The sequence below is a fragment of the Pongo pygmaeus genome, chromosome 2 (assembly GCF_028885625.2).
Source record: "Pongo pygmaeus isolate AG05252 chromosome 2, NHGRI_mPonPyg2-v2.0_pri, whole genome shotgun sequence".
NCBI classification, from domain to species: domain Eukaryota; kingdom Metazoa; phylum Chordata; class Mammalia; order Primates; family Hominidae; genus Pongo; species Pongo pygmaeus.
The window spans coordinates 147,297,048-147,316,656 of record NC_085930.1 but is presented as its reverse complement, the minus strand read 5'-3'; the positions used below and the strand labels follow the sequence as shown (position 1 = coordinate 147,316,656).

The following is a 19,609-nucleotide window of genomic DNA, read 5'->3' as shown; positions in this document are numbered from 1 at the left end:
AAGAGACATGACTGGTCGCGGTGGCTGACACCTGTAATCCCAGCACTTTGGGAGGCTGAGAGGCAGGCAGATCACTTGAGGTCGGGAGTTTGATACCAGCCTGACCAACATGGAGAAACCCTGTCTCTACTAAAAATACAAAATTAGCCAGGTATGGTGGCACATGCTTGTAATCCCAGCTACTCAGGAGACTGAGGTAGGAGAATTGCTTGAACCCGGGAGGCAGAGGTTGTGGTGAGCCGAGACTGCGCCATTGCACTCCAGCTTGGGCAACAGGAGCAAAACTTCGTCTAAAAAAAAAAAAATTACAACGGATACAACAGAAATACAAAAGATCATTAGAGACAATTATGAGCAACTATAAAATAACAAAAATGGAAAACCTACTGGAAATATATACATTCCTGGACACATGTAACCTACCAACATTGAACCAGGAAGAAATAGAAAACTCAAAGATACCAATAACAAGTAATAAGATTGAAGCAGTAATAAAAAACTCTCCCAATACAGAAAAGCGCAGAACCAGATTTACTGCTAAATTCTAACAAACTTTTAAAGAAGAAATAACAGTGGCTTTGCAGGTGTCACCACTGGGAGCCCCGTATTATCACCCATGATCAACCCCACCATATTCTTTGACATCACTGTCGATGGTGAGCCCTTGAGGTGTGTCTCCTTTGAGCCTTTTGCAGACAGGTTTCCAAAGACAGCAGAAAACTTTCATACTCTGAGCACTGGAGAGAAAGGATTTGGTTATAAGGGTTCCTGCTTTCAGAGAATTATTCCAGGGTTTATGTGTCAGGGTGGTGACTTCACATGCCATAATGGCACTGGTAGCAAGTCCATCTACAGGGAGAAATTTGATGATGATAACTTCATCCTAATGCATACAGGTCCTGGCATCTTGTCCATGGCAAAGGCTGGATCCAACACAAACAGTTCCCAGTTTTTCATCTGCACTGCCAAGACTGAGTGGTTGGATGGCAAGCATGTGGTCTTTGGCAAGGTGAAAGAAGGCATTAATGGCCAGGCATGGTGGCTCACACCTGTAATCCCAGCACTTTGGGAGGCTGAGGTGGGTGGATCACGAGGTCAGGAGATTGAGACCATCCTGACTAACAAGGTGAAGCCCTGTCTCTACTAAAAATACAAAAAAAAAAATTAGGCAGGTGTGGTGGCAGGCACCTGTAGTCCCAGCTACATGGGAAGCTGAAGCGGGAGAATAGCGTGAACGTGGGAGGCAGAGCTTGCAGTGAGTTGAGATCACATGACTGCACTCCAGCCTGGGCGACAGAGCAAGACTCTGTCTCAAAAACAAAAACAAAAACAAAAACAAAAAAAAAGAAGGCATGAATATTTGTTGAGGCCATGGGGGACTCTGGGTCCTGGAATGGCAAGACCCGCAAGAAGATCACCACTGCTGATTGTGGACCACTCTAATAAGTTTGACTTGTGTTTTATCTTTTTGGTGTTGTTTTGTTTTGTTTTGTTTGAGATGGAGTCTCACCCTGTCACCAGGCTGGAGTACAGTGGTGCAATCTCGGCTCACTGCAACCTCCAACTCCCTGGTTCAAGAAATTCTCCTGCCTCAGCCTCCCAAGTAGCTGGGATTACAGACACACACCACCACACCCAGCTAATATTTGTATTTTTAGTAGCAACGAGGTTTCACCATGTTGGCCAGGATAGTCTTGATCTCCTGACCTCGTGATCCACCCCCCTTGGCCTCCCAAAGTGCTGGGATTACAGGCATGAGCCACTGTGCCCAGCCAACTTGTATTTTATCTTAAACACCAGACCATTCCTTCTGTAGCTCAAGAGAGCACCCCTCCACCCCATTTGCTCACAGTATCCTATAATCTTTGTGCTCTCGCTGCATTTACCTTTGGGTTCCATGTTTTCCTTGTTCCCCTCCATGCCTAGCTGGATTCCAGAGTTAAGTTTATGATTATGAAATAAAAATTAAATCACACACAAAAAAACACCAACTTTTATCAAACTATTCCAAAAAATTGAAGAGGGAGGAATTCTTCTTAACTCATTCTGTGATGCCAGCATTACCCTGATACAAAACTAGACATAACCAAACGAAAAATAAAACTACAGGCCAATATCCTTGATGAAAATAAATGCAAAAATCCTTAACAAAATGCTAGCAAACTGAATCCAGCAACACATCAAAAAGATAATACGATGATCCAATGGGATTTATCCCAGGGATGCAAGGATGGTTTGACATACACAAATCAATAAACATGATACATCATTTCCAACAGAATGAAGGACAAAAACCATATGATCTTCATATTAGTCCATTTTCACACTGCTATAAATAAACCTGAGACTGGGTAATTTATAAAGGAAAGAGGTGTAATTAACTCACTGTTCCACGTGGCTGAGGAGGCCTATGGAAACTTACAAGCATGGTAGAAGGCAAAGGGAAAGCAAGAAGCTCTTCACATGGCAACAGGAGAGAGAAGTGCAAGCAGGGGAAATGCCAGATGCTTATAAAACCATCAAGTCTCATGAGAACTCACTATCATGAGAACAACATGGAGGAATCTGCCCCCATGATCCAATCACCTCCCTCCCTCAACACGTGGGAATTACAGGTCCCTCCCTCAACATGTGGGGATTATAATTCAAGATGAGATTTGGGTGGGGACATAGAGCCAAATCATATTAATCTTCTCAATAGATGCAGCAATCACATTTGCTAAAATTAAACATCATTTCATGATAAAAACAAATTTGGCATAGAGGGAACATACCTCAGTGTAATAAAAGCCATATATGACAAACACAGCTAACATCATACTGAAGAGGGAAAAGCTCAAAGCCTTTCTTCTAAGAACTGGAACCAAAGTTGCCCACTTTCACCTCTACTAATCAATATATAGTACTGGAAGTCCTAGCCAGAACAATCAGATAACAGAAATTTTAAAAAGGCCTCCAAATTGGAAAAGAGGAAGTTAAATTGTCCCTCTTTGCATATGAATTGACCTTATATTTTAAAAACCTGAAGACTCCAGCAAAAAGCTCTTAGAACTGATAAATGAATTCAGTAAAGTTATAGGATACAAAATCAACATTAAAAATCAGTGGTGTTTCTATCCACCAACAATGAACTAGCTGAAAAAGAAATCAAGAAAGCAATCCCATTTACAATCACCATCCCCCCTCCCAAAATACCTAGGAATATATATACACACACACACATACACACACACACACACACACACACACACATATGGAGATAAAAGACCTCTACAAGGAAAACTATGAAACACTGATAAAAAGAAATTGTAGAGGACACAAACAAATGGAAAGACATCTCATGCTCATGGATTGGAAGAATTAACATTGTTAAAATGACCATGCTATGCAAAACCATCTGCAGATTCAATGCAATCCCTATCAAAATGCCAATCACACTCTTCACAGAAATAGAAAAAACAATCCTATAATTCATATGGAACCACAAAAGATCCCAAGTAGCTGAAACAATACTGAGCAAAGAAACAAAACTGGCCAGACATGGTATCTCATGCCTGTAATCCTAACACTTTGAATGGCTGAGGCAGGAGGATCACCTGAGCTGAGGAGTTCAAGACCAGCCTGGCCAACATAGTAAGACCCTCATCTCCACACACACACACAAAAATTAAAATTAGTGTGGTGGCATGCATCTGTAGTCCCAGCTACTCAGGAGGGCGAGGTGGGAGGATCATTTGAACCCAGGAGGTCAAGGCTGCACTGAGCTGTGATCATACTACTGCACTCCAGCCTGGGTGACAGAATGAAACTCTGCCTTAAAAAAAAAAAAAAGCTGGTGGTATCACTCTGCTCGAGTTCAAAATATACTACAAACCTATAGTAATTAAAACAGTAGCCAGGCATGGTGGCTTATGCCTGTAATCCCAGCACTTTGGGAGACCAAGGTGGGCAGATCACGAGGTCAGGAGATCAAGACCATCCTGGCTAACATGGTGAAACCCTGTCTCTAATAAAAATACGAGAAATTAGCCAGGCGTGGTGGCATGGCCTGTAGTCCCAGCTACTCGGGAAGCTGAGGAAGAAGAATCACTTGAACCCGGTAGGTGGAGGTTGCGTGGGCCAAGATCATGCCAGTGCACTCCAGGCTGGGTGACAGAGCAAGATTCCGCCTCAAAAAAAAAAAAAAAAACAAAAACCGAGCATGGTGCTGGTATAAAAACAGACATATAGACCCATGAAACATAATAGAGAATCTAGAAATAATTCCACATGTTGACAGCCAACTGATTTTTGACAAAGGTGCCATGAACATACATGGGAAAAAGGATCCCTCTTCAATAAATGGTACTGGGAAAACCGGATATCCATATGCAGAAGAATGAATGTAGGCCCCCTAATTCTCACTGTGTACAACAGTAAAGAGTTGGATTAAGGAGTTAAACATAAGACCTGAAACTAGCCAAGTGTGGTGACTCACACCTGTAATCAGGCAGGAGCATCGCTTCAGCCAAGGAGTTCTAGACTAGCCTAGGCAACATAGTGAGACATTGTCTCTGCAAACAAACAACAACAAAAACACCTGAAACTATAAAACTACTACAAGAAAACATAGGGCAAAGTCATATAGTCTTTTCCTAGACTGAACTCCTGGGCTCAAGTCATCCTCCTGCCTTGGCCTCCCAATGTTAACCCCACAAGAGATTGTTTATACAGCCACAATTTATTTAGATCTATGTCCGTTTTTACCATTGCTGCTTTTCATCCTTTCTCTTGAAGTTTTAAATTTTCATCTGAAATAATTTTTTCTTCTTAGACCAAAGAATATACTTTAATATTTCCTTTGGTTGGTCTGCTCTGGATGAATTTCCTCAACTTTATTTTGCCTGGTAATAAACAGTAGTTTTGCTGGGTATAGATATTTAGTTAGTTGTTTTTCAGCACTTTAAAGGTATTTTTCCATTGTCTTCTTGCTTCTGTCATTTCTATGGAAAAGTTAGCCTTATGTTTTGGTGTGTGTTTTTTCCACTAGCCCCTTTTTTTTTTTTTTTTTTGAGGCAGAATCTCCCTCTGTCGCCCAGGCTGGAGTGCAGTGGTGCCATCTTGGCTTACTGCAAGCTCTGCCTCCCGGGTTCATGCCATCTCCTGCCTCAGCCTCCCGAGTAGCTGGGACTACAGGCGCCCGCCACCACACCCGGCTAATTTTTTGTATTTTTAGTAGAGATGGGGTTTCACCATGTTAGCCAGGATGGTCTCGATCTCCTGACCTCGTGATCCGCCCACCTCGGCCTCCCAAAGTGCTGGGATTACAGGCGTGAGCCACCATGCCCGGCCTCCCACTGGCCACTTTTAATGATTTTCTTGTTGTCTTTGGTTTTTAGCAGTTTTACTATGATAGGCCTAGAGATGGTTTTCTGTGTCTTCTTCCTGGTTAGTGTTTGCAGGGCTCAAATCTGTAGCTTGATGCTTTTCATCATTTGGGAAATTCCAAGGCATTATCTCTTTAAACCTTTTTCTGCATCATTCTTTCTTCTTTGGAACTATAATTACACATGCTTTTAACTATATAGTCTATATTTACTGCTGTCTTCTCTATAATCTCTTGTATTTTTCTTATATATATTTGTCTCACCTATATTCCAGTTTACTATTTCTCTGATTTTGAGTTCTTAGTTTCACTATTGTACTTTTTGACTCTATAGTTTCTGTTTCTTTTCAGTTCTGCTATGCACTTTTTCAAATTTTCCTATTTCATGCTGATATTCTCAGACTTATTTTTTTTTTGAATCATCTTGAACATTTTAAACATAGAAACGGGCCGGGCGCGGTGGCTCACGCCTGTAATCCCAGCACTTTGGGAGGCCGAGGCGGGCGGATCACGAGGTCAGGAGATCGAGACCATCCTGGCTAACATGGTGAAACCCCGTCTCTACTAAAAAATACAAAAAAAATTAGCCAGGCGTGGTGGTGGGCGCCGGTAGTCCCAGCTACTCGGAAGGCTGAGGCAGGAGAATGGCGTGAACCCGGGAGGCGGAGCTTGCAGTGAGCCGAGATCGCGCGACTGCACTCCAGCCTGGGCGACAGAGCGAGACTCCGTCGCAAAAAAAAAAAAAAAAAAAAAGAAAGAAAGAAAAAAAGAACCAAACAAACATAGTTACATTAAGCTGTACATCTAATTAACTATTAATTTACAACCTATGTGTCTGTTTCTATTATTTCTGCTGACCCTATTTGTGTTGTCCTGTCTCATTTGCTTGCACGTTTATTTATTTATGTTGGATAATTACATCCGTGATAACTCTAATTTCAAGGACAGATAAACTATTTATTCTTATCCCTTAAGTACTGTTCTTTGGGGGTTCCTGCCCAAAATGTGGAAGTTTTGCTAGAGTATCCCAACCTTGGCATTCCCTTACCCTAATTTTTGTCTCCCCATCCCTTCAAGGCTGTTATAAGTACTGCTTAGACTCTTGACCTCCTGTTCTGGAATAAATAAACATTTCCAGGGTTAAGTGGTTCCAAATGCTTGGCTCATCTCTCTGGTTTTCCATCCTCTGCTACATCTTGGCTTAGATTGTCTTTTTAGCTTTATGATACCTTCAAGACTTTTTATATTTTGGCTTTTTTTTTTTTTAATGGAGTTTTGCTCTTGTCGCCCAGGCTGGAGTGCAATGGTGCCATCTCAGCTTATTGCAACCTCTGCTTCCTGGGTTCAAGAGATTCTCTTGCCTCAGCCTCCCAAGTAGCTGGATTACAGGTGCCCGCCACCATGCCCAGCTAATTTTTGTATTTTTAGTAGAGACGGGGTTTCGCCATGTTGACCAGGCTGGTCTCGAACTCCTGCTCTCAGGTGATCCGCCCGCCTCAGCCTCCCGAAGTGCTGAGATTACAGGCGTGAGCCACCACATCCAGCCTATTTTGGCCTTTTTTTTTTTTTTTTTTTTTTTTTGCAAGAGTTGTCAGCATTACCTTTTCCATCTTTTCTCTTACTCCCACTAACTATTCACCCACTTTAATATGGCTTCTGTCTCATTTCATTGAGCCTGATTTTGTTCATTTTCTCACCAACATCCTCCATGATGCCAAATCTAATAGATACATTTCGGTTCTCATGCTTGTCTCCTCTCAGCAGCAATTTGACACAGTTAACTATTCCTGTTTTATGCTTTCTTGCCTTGCCTTCTATTCTTAGGGTTTTCTACCATCTCAAAACACTTTTCTTTTTTCTTTCTCTTTTTTTTGAGACGGAGTTTCACTCTTGTTGCCCAGGCTGGAGTGCAATGGCGCGATCTCGGCTCACTGCAATCTCCACCTCCCGGTCAAAAACTCATTTCCTTTTCAATGTTTCACTAAGTCTTTCTCCTTTATCCAATTTTAATCTTTTTTTTTTTTTGCTTCTTATAAACAATTTTATGTAAATGCATAAATGTGATAACTGCTTATTTTTTAAGTGAAACCTTTTTTTTCTTGAATTTTGGATACTCCCCACCTCTCTCAATCAATCCCACTCCCATTCCTACTAGGCGACTCACGTCATTATACTTGTTTGCAACCTCTATTTCTCTCCATGCTTGTATAATCATATACAGAAAGAAAATCTGTAAAGACACACATACATACATTAGATAGGATGCTCTGCCATTGTTTTATAAAATTGTACTATATTATTTCTTGACTCAAAAATACTTCCTGGAAACCTCTCCAATTCATTCTTCTGAATGGCTGAGTTGTAACTCATGATGTATAATAATTTATTCAATCATTTATCTGTAGATGGGCATTTACAATTTCCAGTTTCTTTTCTCTCCCACTATGAACAATGCTGCAATAAACGTCCTTGTATATATCCTTATATACCAACACTAACACCTTTATTCTCATGGAATAGATTCCCAAGAGAAGAAGATATGTGGGGCATATTTTTTAAAACTTTATTGTAAGTACATTTTAAAATCTTTATTGTAAGTACATTTTAAAATCTTTATTGAAGTTTAACATTCTTTTAGAACATAACATAAAGATAAAAATCATATAGGAATATAGCTTATTTTTCACAAACTGAATTGTCTTTGTGACCAGCACCCAGATCAAAAATAGAAAATTACCAGTCTCAGAAGTTCCTTTCACACCACCTTCTAGTTACTAACTCCCCTGTAAAGTGCGCATTTTGTGAACTTCAAAGACTATATATATATTAGGTTTTGCCTGTTTTTATAAAATGGAATTTTATAAAATTCCTACTTTATCAAATGGAATGTTTAATACTGTCAGATTGGTTTCCTAAGAACTTTTAATACCTATTTTCACCATCAAAGTGTGAGGTGGGTACTCTTTCTACCACATCTTAGACAAAAATATATCATTGCTTCTTTTTTTTCTTTTTCTGCTGGTTTCATTGTTAAAATAATTTCCCTAACTACTAATTAACTTATTTTAAAAATTTGTTGGCTCTTTGGATTTCCTCTTCTATTTCTATGATTTGTCCATTTTGTGATTAGCGTGGCTTATCAATTTGTAAGAGCCCTTTATATGTATGTTGGCTCTTTTTATCTACATTGCAAACATTTTCCCCAAATCTATTGTTTGTATACTGGCTTTTTTAATGGTATATTTTGCCATACAAAATTCCTAGTCAAATATGTTTGTCTTTTGTTTTATAACTTCCAAATTTCCTGACTTAATTAAGGCTTCTGTTGGCCTTAGCCAGTCAGAAATGTTGTAGCTCTTTGGGGTTTAATTTTAAGTTCCCTTTCTACTTTCTTTACAAGCTCTCTAGTTGATCTTACCCATTTCCATAGCTTTAAATCTCCCGCATGTGCTCATGATGTCCACATGTATATCTCCAGCCCAGCCCTCTCCTTTGAGCTGCAGTAATATGAATCTCACTGCCTACCATCTATGAGGGGTATGCTAGGTCCTGGAGGAGACAGTGGTATGTGGTCCCTACCCTCATAACTCACTAAAGGAAGTAGGTACTATGTGTTAAATTGAAGGGATGCCTGGGAGACTTGATATATTGCATATTTCATATTGCTGTAAGGGAAAGGCAACAAAGGATTAGTTCTGTGATATATGTAGAACTACTAAAAATCTATTAGAAATTGTCAAACAACTCAACAGAAAAATAAGCAAAAGAAACAAAAAGACAATTCTCAGAAAAGGAAACCTGAATCGACAATAAACATGTAAGATACTAAAAAAATAAAATGAGAAAACAAAATGAGAAAAAATAAGATTAAAATGCAATATTGTTTAAACCCTCAGATTGGCAAAACTTTAAAAGCCTGACCGTATATCAAGTGTGGTGAAACTATTAGGAAAAGAAAACTCTACTGCTGGCCAAAGTATACAACAGCACAACTGCCCTGGAGGGCAGTCTGGCAAATATATAATAGTATTGAAGATGCACCCTTTGATTTAGCAATTCTGCTCCTCAATAGACCTGGAACAGTGCTTCTAAATCTTTGATGTACAAATCACCACGGGGGTCTTGTTAAAACACAGATTCTCCTTCAATAGGCCTGGGGAAGAACCCGCGATTCTTAATTTCTAACAAGCTCCCAGGTGATGTCATTGCTGTTGGTACAGGGGCACACTTAAAATACCAAGGCCCAAGAGAAACTCTTGAACATAAACTCAAGGGACATACACCAAAGATGTTCATTAGAGCCACTGATGTATTGATGATCATCTGAAAACTAGGGATATGTGCAGCTAAATTTGTGTGGTTGAATGCAAAAGTTAAAGAAACTGGAGATACACATACCAACCTAGATCAAAAAACATTGTTGAGTGGGGGAAAACCATGATGTAGGAAGGATACACAGAATGTGATAACATTTAAATTTTAAAATAATACTGTACTTTTTTGATATATATCAAAAGTAAAATAATACAAACTTGCACATGGGAATGATAAATATCAAATACACATTAGTGATTAGTTGCACAAGGGAGGGGAAGGGAACAGGGAGGGTATATGGGTATTCAGTTGCATTGGTAATGCTTTAGTTATTAAACTGGGTAATAGGCACACCTAGTTTAATAATACAGCTGGTATATTTTCTATTTTTTGTACATCTGAAATATCTAATTAAATAACTAAGACAAGTAATAGCCTCAAGTTTTAAGGTGAGGAAACTGAGGCTCAAGAACTTAACTTGCTGTGCCAAACTTCAGCTCTAGGCTATACTCTTTCCACATTATTATGCCACTTTGAATTAATAAAATGAAACAAACGTGGACTTGCCATGTCAAAGGCAAGACTCTCTTCCTGGGGTTGGTCTCCATAAAGACGGAATCAAACTGTACTCGCAAGTGTTTGCTTAGGTACACGACAACCACTGCAAATCACGGATTTTGACCTCTAATAACTACAGTTCAAAGACCAATGCCTAAAAATAATTGCTTTGCTTTTGGACATGACACAAAATATTTTTCTAGCAGATAAAATATGGCCATTAAAAGAAGACTTTTACTCAAGAAAAATGAAAACAAACCACAACCCCCAAATCCATGAAAGCAAACCCAAATGTGAGTTTAACAAGCCTCAGAGTCCCTGTTAGATTGTTTCCTGGTCTTCCAATGGCATTGAAGCAAAACTAGGGGGTGGAATGGGAAGACCAGGGAGGTTTTTTGGTAAAAATCTTTTATAAACTTAAATTTTTGTTTTGTTTTGTAGAGACAGGGTCTCACTATGTTGCTCAGGCTGGTCTTGAACTCTTGGACTCAAGCAATCCTACTGTCTCAGCCTTCCAAAATGTTGGGATTAGAGGCATAAGCCACCAGCCTAGCCTTGTAAACGTTTTTGTAAAGGTAGTACGCTGAGCTGCCAGTGGTAAAGACTTCAAAATAAAATAAAAGGTGTTAGAAGAAGGAAGGAGTCAAGGCTTTTCAATACACCCACCCTGCCGCCCTGCAACCCTGCATATTGTCTGCCAGGTCCTGGCCTCTCCAAAACGTCTTCTCTCACTGCTCTCCTGCCCCTCAATTTCTCCTTCCTGCTGTTAGAACCTGGTTCTGCCTCTGTTCTGCCCCTGTTCTGCCCAAAATCTCTTCAAAATATGTTAATGACAGGGAGATGATAGTAGTAAAGGGCCTAAGTCTTAGTATCAGAAAAACCTGAATTTAAAATCCTATGCCACAAATGAGCAACTCACTCAGCCTGAGACAGTCTATCTAGACCAGTGCTGTCCAACAGAACTTGGTGTGGTGACAGAAATGTTCTATATACTGTCTGGTATGATAGCCACTAGCCACACGTGACTGTTGAGCACTTGAAGTGTAGCTAGCGTGACTGAGAAACTGAATTTTTTATTGTACTTAATTTTAATTAACTTAAGTAGCCATGTGACTAGTGGCAACCATATTGGACAGAGCAAGTGAAAAAAATGGAGACTACCCCTTCACACAGAAGATCAGCAGTGATAACAGATGTGAAATGCCCCAACGTGGTCTACTATTAAACTATATCCTGCCTTGAAAGACTTTCAGAGTATTGAAATGACCAACCCTCAGGCACTTAATGTACTGACTTTGCTGGTCTTTGTAAGTATGCCTGCACAGGCCGATTCAGTCACAGAAGCACTAACACTGGCGCCACATCCAGGCACAGATACGCAACTCTGACTTTTTAAATACTGCCTGAGGAAGCACTTGATACAATCTGGTATAAAGGAGTTTGCTTCTTTTCCTTTTGGTTTATGTCTTCACCATGTTAATTAAACAAAACAACTACATTTTCAGAAACCCACATTTTAAATTAAATTCTTGCGACACCATCTGAAGTTTCCTTATGTTTCCAAATAAAAAAATGTTTCTCATTTTCTTCAGTTAAACTAATTGTATCATTATGTACCAACTGCTTTAAACTAGAGAGAAAACCTATCTGCACAGGTTAAAAACACATAAAGACTTACCCATACATATAAACACAAATCAAGCAGATTTTTTTAAAAGTATTTATTATAGTAAAGGTTACTGTTGTAAAACATTAGTGACTTTGGTCCATATCTTATTTGCCATTTGTCTTTAAAACATTTTACATTATTTGCATCATAAATTGTAATTTTTATGACTATACATAATTGGTTTTTTTCCTGACCCTTGGAATGTTACAGTTTCATGTAACTTTTTAAAAAATTAAAACACTGCAGACTAAATGTACTGATAAGTACATACTGAACACATTTAATTACCACAGTAATTAAAAAGTCCTGATCTTTACTTCTTAAGATTAAAATTCATTAACTTGCAATCTCTGGGATTTCTCTATTATCCACAATGAGAGTATGAATAATCCCTTCTTTCCGCTTCCCACTACTGACAGCCTTTATGTAACAGTCATGGTTCCCGATACTGAAGTGAGTTTCAGTCCCATCATCTACAAACTCACCCTGGAGCAACAAAAGAAGAAGGGATTAGTGGTGCAGAAACATTTATCTCTGTCTAGAGCATTCACACCATCTAAAAGTACTAGTAGTACAATAAAATAATGTATTAGTTAAACAATAAGCTTTGAAAAACAAAGTCTAAAGCTTGTACTTAGATGCTTTTACATTTCTGTTATGAATTGAAAGTTTCCTTTTTATAACCCCTACAATCCTTAAGAATCTTAAATTCTTGGGGGAGGAATATAAACCTCACGGCTATGTGTCTATAACATGTTTTCAAAAATAAAAATGATAAATATGACATTTATTAGTTATTTATAATATACCTCAAGTGATCTACCCACCTCAGCCTCCCACAGTGCTGGGATTACAGGTGTGAGCCACTGCATCCAGCCAGGGATGGAGTGTTCTTAGCCACTCTGAAAATTTGATTCCTCCAGGTATAAGGTGGCTTACAATAAAATATACATATAACAAAACCAAACACCACTAAATCTATACCTGTTCTGTTCAATACAGTAGCCACTGGCCACATGTGGCTATTGGGCACTTGAAATTGACTAGTCTGAAAATAGATATGCTGTTTAAATATAAAATAGACACTGGATTTAGAAGACCTAGTATGAAACAAAAAAAATGTATAAAATAACTTTTTATACTGATTACATGTTAAATAATATTTTTGGTATATTGATTTAAATCAAATATAATATTTAATTTCACCTAAATTTTTTTCAAATATGGATACTAGATAAATTAAAATTACACATGAAGGTCCTATCTGTGCCTCATATTATACTTTGATTGAGTAGCAGTGATCTAGAGTAAAAAGATTAGCACCAGGTAGCACAGAGAAGGAAGGAAGGAAGAAGAGGCTTAGAGGATAAAAAAAAGATTTATGCCAGAAAGCAAAGAAACTGAAAATCAGACTTAAATCCCCTGGCTATTAGCTTCCTGGCAGCCGAAGTAGATAGAACAAGGCCCCCCAGTTGACAATACCAAGCCAAAGAAGGCACAGGATGCCTCAGGGAGAGAAGCCTTTTCCTAGCTCTGGGAAGGATGTGGCCCGTGGCTCCTTATGGGAGGTGTGCTGAATACCACAAGCATGTCTTTGGGTGCAGTGTGTTCTTGTCCCCATTTTTAATATTGAGCCTTGAAAAAAGACTTCGGAACAAAGGGCAAGGGTTAGGTAATATAATCTATATAAGTAGCTTCTTGGCAATTGGACAAATATATAATTTTGGCACGATGCTTTGAGATAAAAAGGAGAAAATAAGCTGTAACTCACAGGCAACAAGATGAGTTTGTTGTGGGTACGTACAGTACTGGGGAAGGCTGCCTAGATATGGAGCTGCCCAAACTGCCCTGCAAACTAGGTTGTAGTTACAATGAGAAGGCAATTGTGTTATAAAGAGCTATTTTCCAAACACATGTAGTTTCCTGTTAATTACTACAAAACAAAGACATGTGGATGAATATTATTTTCACCTTTTTACAACCACAACAACATTCCTTGTGTATGTGTGTGACAGGGTCTTGCTCTTGCCACCCAGGCTGGAGTACAGGGGTACAACTGTAGTTCATTGCAGCCTTGAACTCCTGGGCTCAAGCAGTCCTCCTGCCTCAGCCTCCTGAGCAGCAGGGACCAGGAACACACCACCATACACAGCTAACTTAAAAAAAAAATTTATAGAGATAGGGTCTCATCATGTTGCCCAGGGTGGTCATGAGCTCCTGGCCTCAAGTGATCCTCCCATCTCGGCCTCCCAAAGTTATAACTGCATTTTTTTTTTTTTTTTTTTGAGACAGGGTCTCACATTCTGTTACCGAGGCTGGAGTGCTGTGGTGCAACCTTGGCTCACTGCAGCCTCAATCTCCCTGGGCTCAGGTAATTCTTCCACCTCAGCCTCCCGAGTAGCTGGGACTACAGGCATGTGCCACCATGCTCTACTAATTTTTGTATTTTTAGTAGAGACGGGTTTCACCATGTCGCCCAGACTAGTCTCTAACTCCTAGGTTCAAGCAATCTGCCCGCCTCAGCCTCCCAAAGTGCTGGGATTACATGCATGAGTCACCTCGCCCAGTACAACCATATTCTTAATACCATAAAACAGCATTCTCTTTCCATGTGCACTGGAGAATTTCTTCAGTGTGGGAGGAAATGAGATTCAAAGGTGCTGATTCCCTTATCTAGAGAATTCCAGGGTAGGAAAAAAGAACAGGAAGAGCCACCAGGTATGGCACTGGGCACACAGTAGGTATCTGATCCATGTTAGTGGTAACTGGAGTTTTTCCAAACGGGGCCATAAAACACTGAAGCACTCTCCAAGTCTCTCTGCATAAAAGAAGTCTCTATCAGTAGATTTAACCCAGAGAGCAGCTCAAGCACTCAATTTTGAGTGACCCCAAATTAAATTCTTCAGGACTCAGAAACAGAAAAGCATTCATCTTTGTAACTTTTAAATTTCAATTTATTGATTAATTTTTTTAGAGATGGGTCTCACTATGTTGCTCAGGCTGGCCTAAAACTCCTAGGCTCAAGGGTTCCTCTCACGTCAGCCTCCCAAGTAGGAAGCCACTACAGACCTGTGCTACCACATGTGGCTTCATCTTTGTAATTTTTGATTTCTGGCTTTGTCACCTCCTCAGAAACAACTATCAGACCAAGTAGGTTCTAGGTGGTCTTCTGAATGAATTAATCCCAGACCTCCTTTCCTCCAACTACCAAAAGCACCTTTTCTCACTGTCTTAAACCTATACTATACAAATGAGATAAAAGCAACTACAACATGCAAAATGTGACCAGAGAAGAGGGCTTCCGATGATCTCTAGCCCTGATGTTCACTTCTGGAGCCAGCAGGAAAGGTGGGTCCCAGGGATAGCACTCCCTGCTTGGCCCGCAGACCCCGTAAGACATGGGGATTACCACCCAGTGATTTCGGCTCCTAGTCCCACACTTTCTGTTTCCCACTCTCTCCCCTGTGTACACTACTACTGTTTCATTCCTGCTTGAAATTCACTCCTACATTCATCCCATCCACAGCCATAGTAATCCAAGCACCTGACAGCAAAAGCCAAACACACTGGAGTCTATCTAGATGGGGATTTCAGTGTGCCTGGCCACAGTGACTGGGGTAGCCTCTTTCTCCTCGCATTGGCACTGCTGGTCTAAAATTCCACTTGTCCTCTGGGGTTCGTGAGAGTGCCCTTTCCTGTTCGTCTACCTTCACGTCATCTGATATTGTATCACTCATTTTACAAAAATCTCGCTTTCAGAAAAGAACCATCTGCTTTGAGTGTATGGTATAAAGCATTCCTAAAGTGTGATCTGTGGACCAGTAGCATTAGCAGCACCTAGGGAAATGTTAGAATTAGCATTTTAACAAGATCCCAGGCAATTTCTGTGCATGCAAGTTTGAGAAGCAGTGATAACGCACCACTTCAAATGGATCAACACAAGAGGACACCAACCTTTGGGGATATAATTTTTTAACTAGGGGCTCTTTTTAGGTATTTTACTTGCTAGGTATTTTACTGGTATTTTACTTGCTATGCTAGAGCCTGGTCCAGGACAGGAAAGGGAGAGTATGAAGCTGGTGCCAGCTAAGAACATAAGTTGTTTCCAAACTCATGGTACCAGGCACCATCTGGCAAAGGTTTTCAGAATCTGGAGTCAGGAGTACTTAATCCCTTTTTTGTTTTTATCAAGAGGGCTTTGGTTCATTATAAAATCTCTATAATTAGGAAATGCAGCAACAATTCAATGGTAACTTAGACACATGGCACTTAGAGTCATCAAATAGTCAACTTACCGCTGTCTCCAATTTTTTACCATTGCACCATACGTCCATAGTATCTTTTTCTGTAAAAGTAACATAAAAACTTTAAGTTATAATTCTGTGATTTAAAGATAAAGTTAACTTTTCCTATTTATTACTTTAGGAAAGGATTGATATACCAGATCTCTAAAACTCCATTAATATTCCAAAACCCAACACTTTTTCATGGCTTTCATGGCTTGGAGACTCTCCTAAAATTTGAAGAAGCTGTGTTTGTGTTTTGTTCATAAAACTATAATGAAACAAAACAATCTTTTAAGAGAAAGTTAAGGTCCTAATACAAATTGATGAAGCCTTATGAAACAAAATGAATCCAAAGGACAATCTTTAAAGAAGGATGCATACAGGCCGGGCGCGGTGGCTCACACCTGTAACCTCAGCACTTTGGGAGACTGAGGCAGACGGATCACGAGGTCAGGAGATCGAGACCATCCTGGCTAACACGGTGAAACCCCATCTCTACTAAAAATACAAAAATTAGCCGGGCATGGTGGTGGGTGCCTGTAGTCCCAGCTACTTGGGAGGCTGAGGCAGGAGAATGGTGTGAACCTGGGAGGTGGAGCTTGCAGTGAGCCGAGATCGCACCATTGCACTCCAGCCTCGGCAACAGAGCAAGACCCCATCTCAAAAAGATAAATAAAATAAATTAATAAATAAAAAAGAAGGATGCATACAGATGAATGTGAGGAGGGACCTTTCCATACAAAATGCCCTTCAATATTGACCAGATGACTCCCCTGCCTCCCACACTCACCCAACTGGATGATGGCACAGAGATCACTGAAAGCAGCTGCCATGGGGTTTATATAGAACAGACAGCATGTCCGCTTTAGAAATCTAGTCCAGCTTCTTACTAGGTAGTACAATAATGTCTATTCCTTTTCATAATGGTTTCAGTTTAGAGAAAAATTACTGGATTACAAGTAAAAAATAGGTATAGCTGGTGGACTGCACACTAAGGAACAATATGGAACAAAATGCTGCCCCGACACACTTAAATGGATCAATTAACTTGCCCTAGCTCACCTCAGGGTGGAGGAGTCCCCAGAGCCCCTTGCAAATGTTAGTGTCCTGAGGAGTAGCAGGAGAGAAGACTACACTAATCAAGAAGCCGGAAGTTGAGCTTCGGGTATTATAGTGAAGAAGAGAAGGAAGTATGGCCTGTATGTACACAAGGAGTCCGGGGGTCAGGTTTGAGGCGCCAGTCCAGGGTCTGACTGCCTGGCCATCTGCTCCAGGAGCACAGTCTAAAGGGGGTTCTTTCCCTCCCCATACCTTGAGATGGGAGCCTCACTTAGAGATGGGAGAAAAGCCTTTGAGGTGTGCTAGATGGAAAAAGAGAAAGCCAGAGGGGTCCAGGAGATATGCACAGGGGTCACCTCACTGGCAGCCTTCGTAGAAAGCTGCTACATCACAGGTGCAGGTAAACTCAACTTGTCCCAAGACATGATCAGTGCACACAGTGCTATGATAAACCACGATGATGGTGGAAACTGGTATTTTACTTGCTATGCTTACTGAACATGTACGTGTACTCAGAGTTTCTACAATAGCGTATTAGCATGCCTCTGAAGAACACTACTAATCCAGAAGCCCTAAAAGAAAATGTATTAAATTTTGACTACATAAAAGTAAAAAAAAAAGGCCGGGCACGGTGGCTCATGCCTGTAATCCCAGCACTTTGGGAGGCCGAGGCAGGCAAATCACAAGGTCAGGAGTTCAAGACCAGTCTGGCCAACATGGTGAAACCCCATCTCTACTAAAAATACAAAAAATTAGCTGGACGTAGTGGCGGGCACCTGTAATCCCAGCTACTTGTGAGGCTGAGGCAGGAGAATTGCTTGAACCTGGGAGGCAGAGGTTGCAGTGAGCCAAAATTGCACCACTGCACTCCAGCCTGGGCGACAGAGTGAGATCCTGTCTTGGAAAAAAAAAAAAGTAAAAAAGCCACAGCACAATTGAAGAAAAATGTACACACATTAGCAAAGTCATGTAATAAATGACAAACTCGGAAAAAAATATGTCAAACTCACAGCATGAACAAAGGACTAAACTTACTAATGTGAAGACTATGAGAAATCAAGGAGAAAAAAACCAACAACCAAAAGAAAATGGGGCAAAGGGCATGAACAGGCATCATGAGAAAGGAAATACAAAAGAAACTTAAAACTAAGATGCTCAACCTCACTTTTGAAAAAGACAAAAACAATCCTGAAATACCATTGCTTCACCTAGCAGAATGCCAAAACATCCAAAAGTTTGGCTACATGTTCTGCTGGAGAACCTGGGGAAAACAGCTAACGGGGGTACAAAATGGTAAAAGTACCATGGAAGGCAAATAGGCAAAATCTATTAAGATGACAAATACAATTAGTCTTTGACCCAGAAGAAAAGAAGTCCTACTTTCCGACTTCCAGAAATGTATACTAATATAATATGTGTCCTGTTCCAAGAGGCATGCAAACAAAGCTATTCATGCAGCATTGCTTCTAACAGCAAAAGATTAGAAACAGCTCAAGTGTTCATCAGTTGGGAATGAGCTAAATACACCATTTACTATTGAAATTTACTCTGCAGCTATAAAAAATATGAAAAAGTTCTTTAGGTTCTGATATAAAAGGATCTTCGGAATATAATAAGTGAATAAGCAAGATGCTTTTATGTGATAAGACAGAATATGTGTATTCGCTTGAATCTGAATAAAGAAACACTAGAGCAACACTAAATGGTTATCTTGATGGGGGAACATGGCAGATGGGAACAGGGATGGAAGCCAAGACTTTTCAATGTGTCTTTTAATAGCATTTTGATTTCTGAATCTTGAGTATGTAACCTATTCAAAACGGTATGTTAATAAAAGGACATATCTAGCTGATAAAATTTCAAATCTATTATGACTCAGCAATGGATTTAGTGACTCATGGGAGGTGCTGCTGCATGTTCATCTTGGAGCATCTCCTCTTTACCTGCCTGCAGATTCCCTCAGCCGCATGAACAATAGCTAGGGACTTCCCAGGTGAGTCCTGAGCAGGTTATGTTCTGTAAATGCTATCAGAGAAGAGAAACTTTTCAGAACAGAAAGAGAATTTCCTTCCAACGTGAAGTTTCATATGTACTTTCCTCCTGCCAGCTTTATTTTCCTCCCATGGTATTCAGTGGTGTGGAGACTACAAGAGCTAAGAATGCTAACCAACCCTGTTTTCATTGCCCTTATATGCCTCACATTTTTGGGGTGGTGAAAAAAAATGCACATGATCTTTGAGGTCAGGTCTCAGCATCACTCTTTACTAGCAGTACCCTTTGGCAAGTCACCACCACTCTGAGCTTCCATTTCCTCAGGGGCAAATGAAGATGATACCACTTTTCCCATAGGCTGTTATA

General features: G+C 40.1%; 2 protein-coding genes across 7 annotated transcripts in view; one reads left to right on the top strand and one right to left on the bottom strand.

The window, feature by feature from the left end:
* The first annotated feature begins 427 nt into the window (after positions 1-427).
* LOC129034012 (peptidyl-prolyl cis-trans isomerase A-like) lies at positions 428-1,443 on the top strand. The gene is made up of 2 exons (XM_054483334.2): positions 428-1,026; positions 1,359-1,443. Exons 1-2 carry the CDS (start codon positions 617-619, stop codon positions 1,441-1,443), a joined length of 495 nt encoding a protein of 164 aa, XP_054339309.1. The 5' UTR covers positions 428-616.
* Positions 1,444-7,923: 6,480 nt separating this feature from the next.
* The window catches only part of FAIM (Fas apoptotic inhibitory molecule), a 28,224-nt gene continuing 16,538 nt past the window's right edge, over positions 7,924-19,609 (bottom strand). For 2 of the 6 annotated variants that reach the window (XM_063662209.1, XM_054482886.2), the window contains 2 exons: positions 16,202-16,251; positions 7,924-12,392 (listed from right to left, as the gene is read on the bottom strand). In XM_063662209.1, coding sequence (XP_063518279.1) covers positions 12,243-12,392; positions 16,202-16,251 — 200 coding nt within the window. In that variant the 3' untranslated portion in view covers positions 7,924-12,242. The remainder of the gene's footprint in view (positions 12,393-16,201; positions 16,252-19,609) is intronic. The other 4 variants (XM_054482885.2, XM_063662210.1, XM_054482883.2 and 1 more) reach the window with 3 other exon arrangements.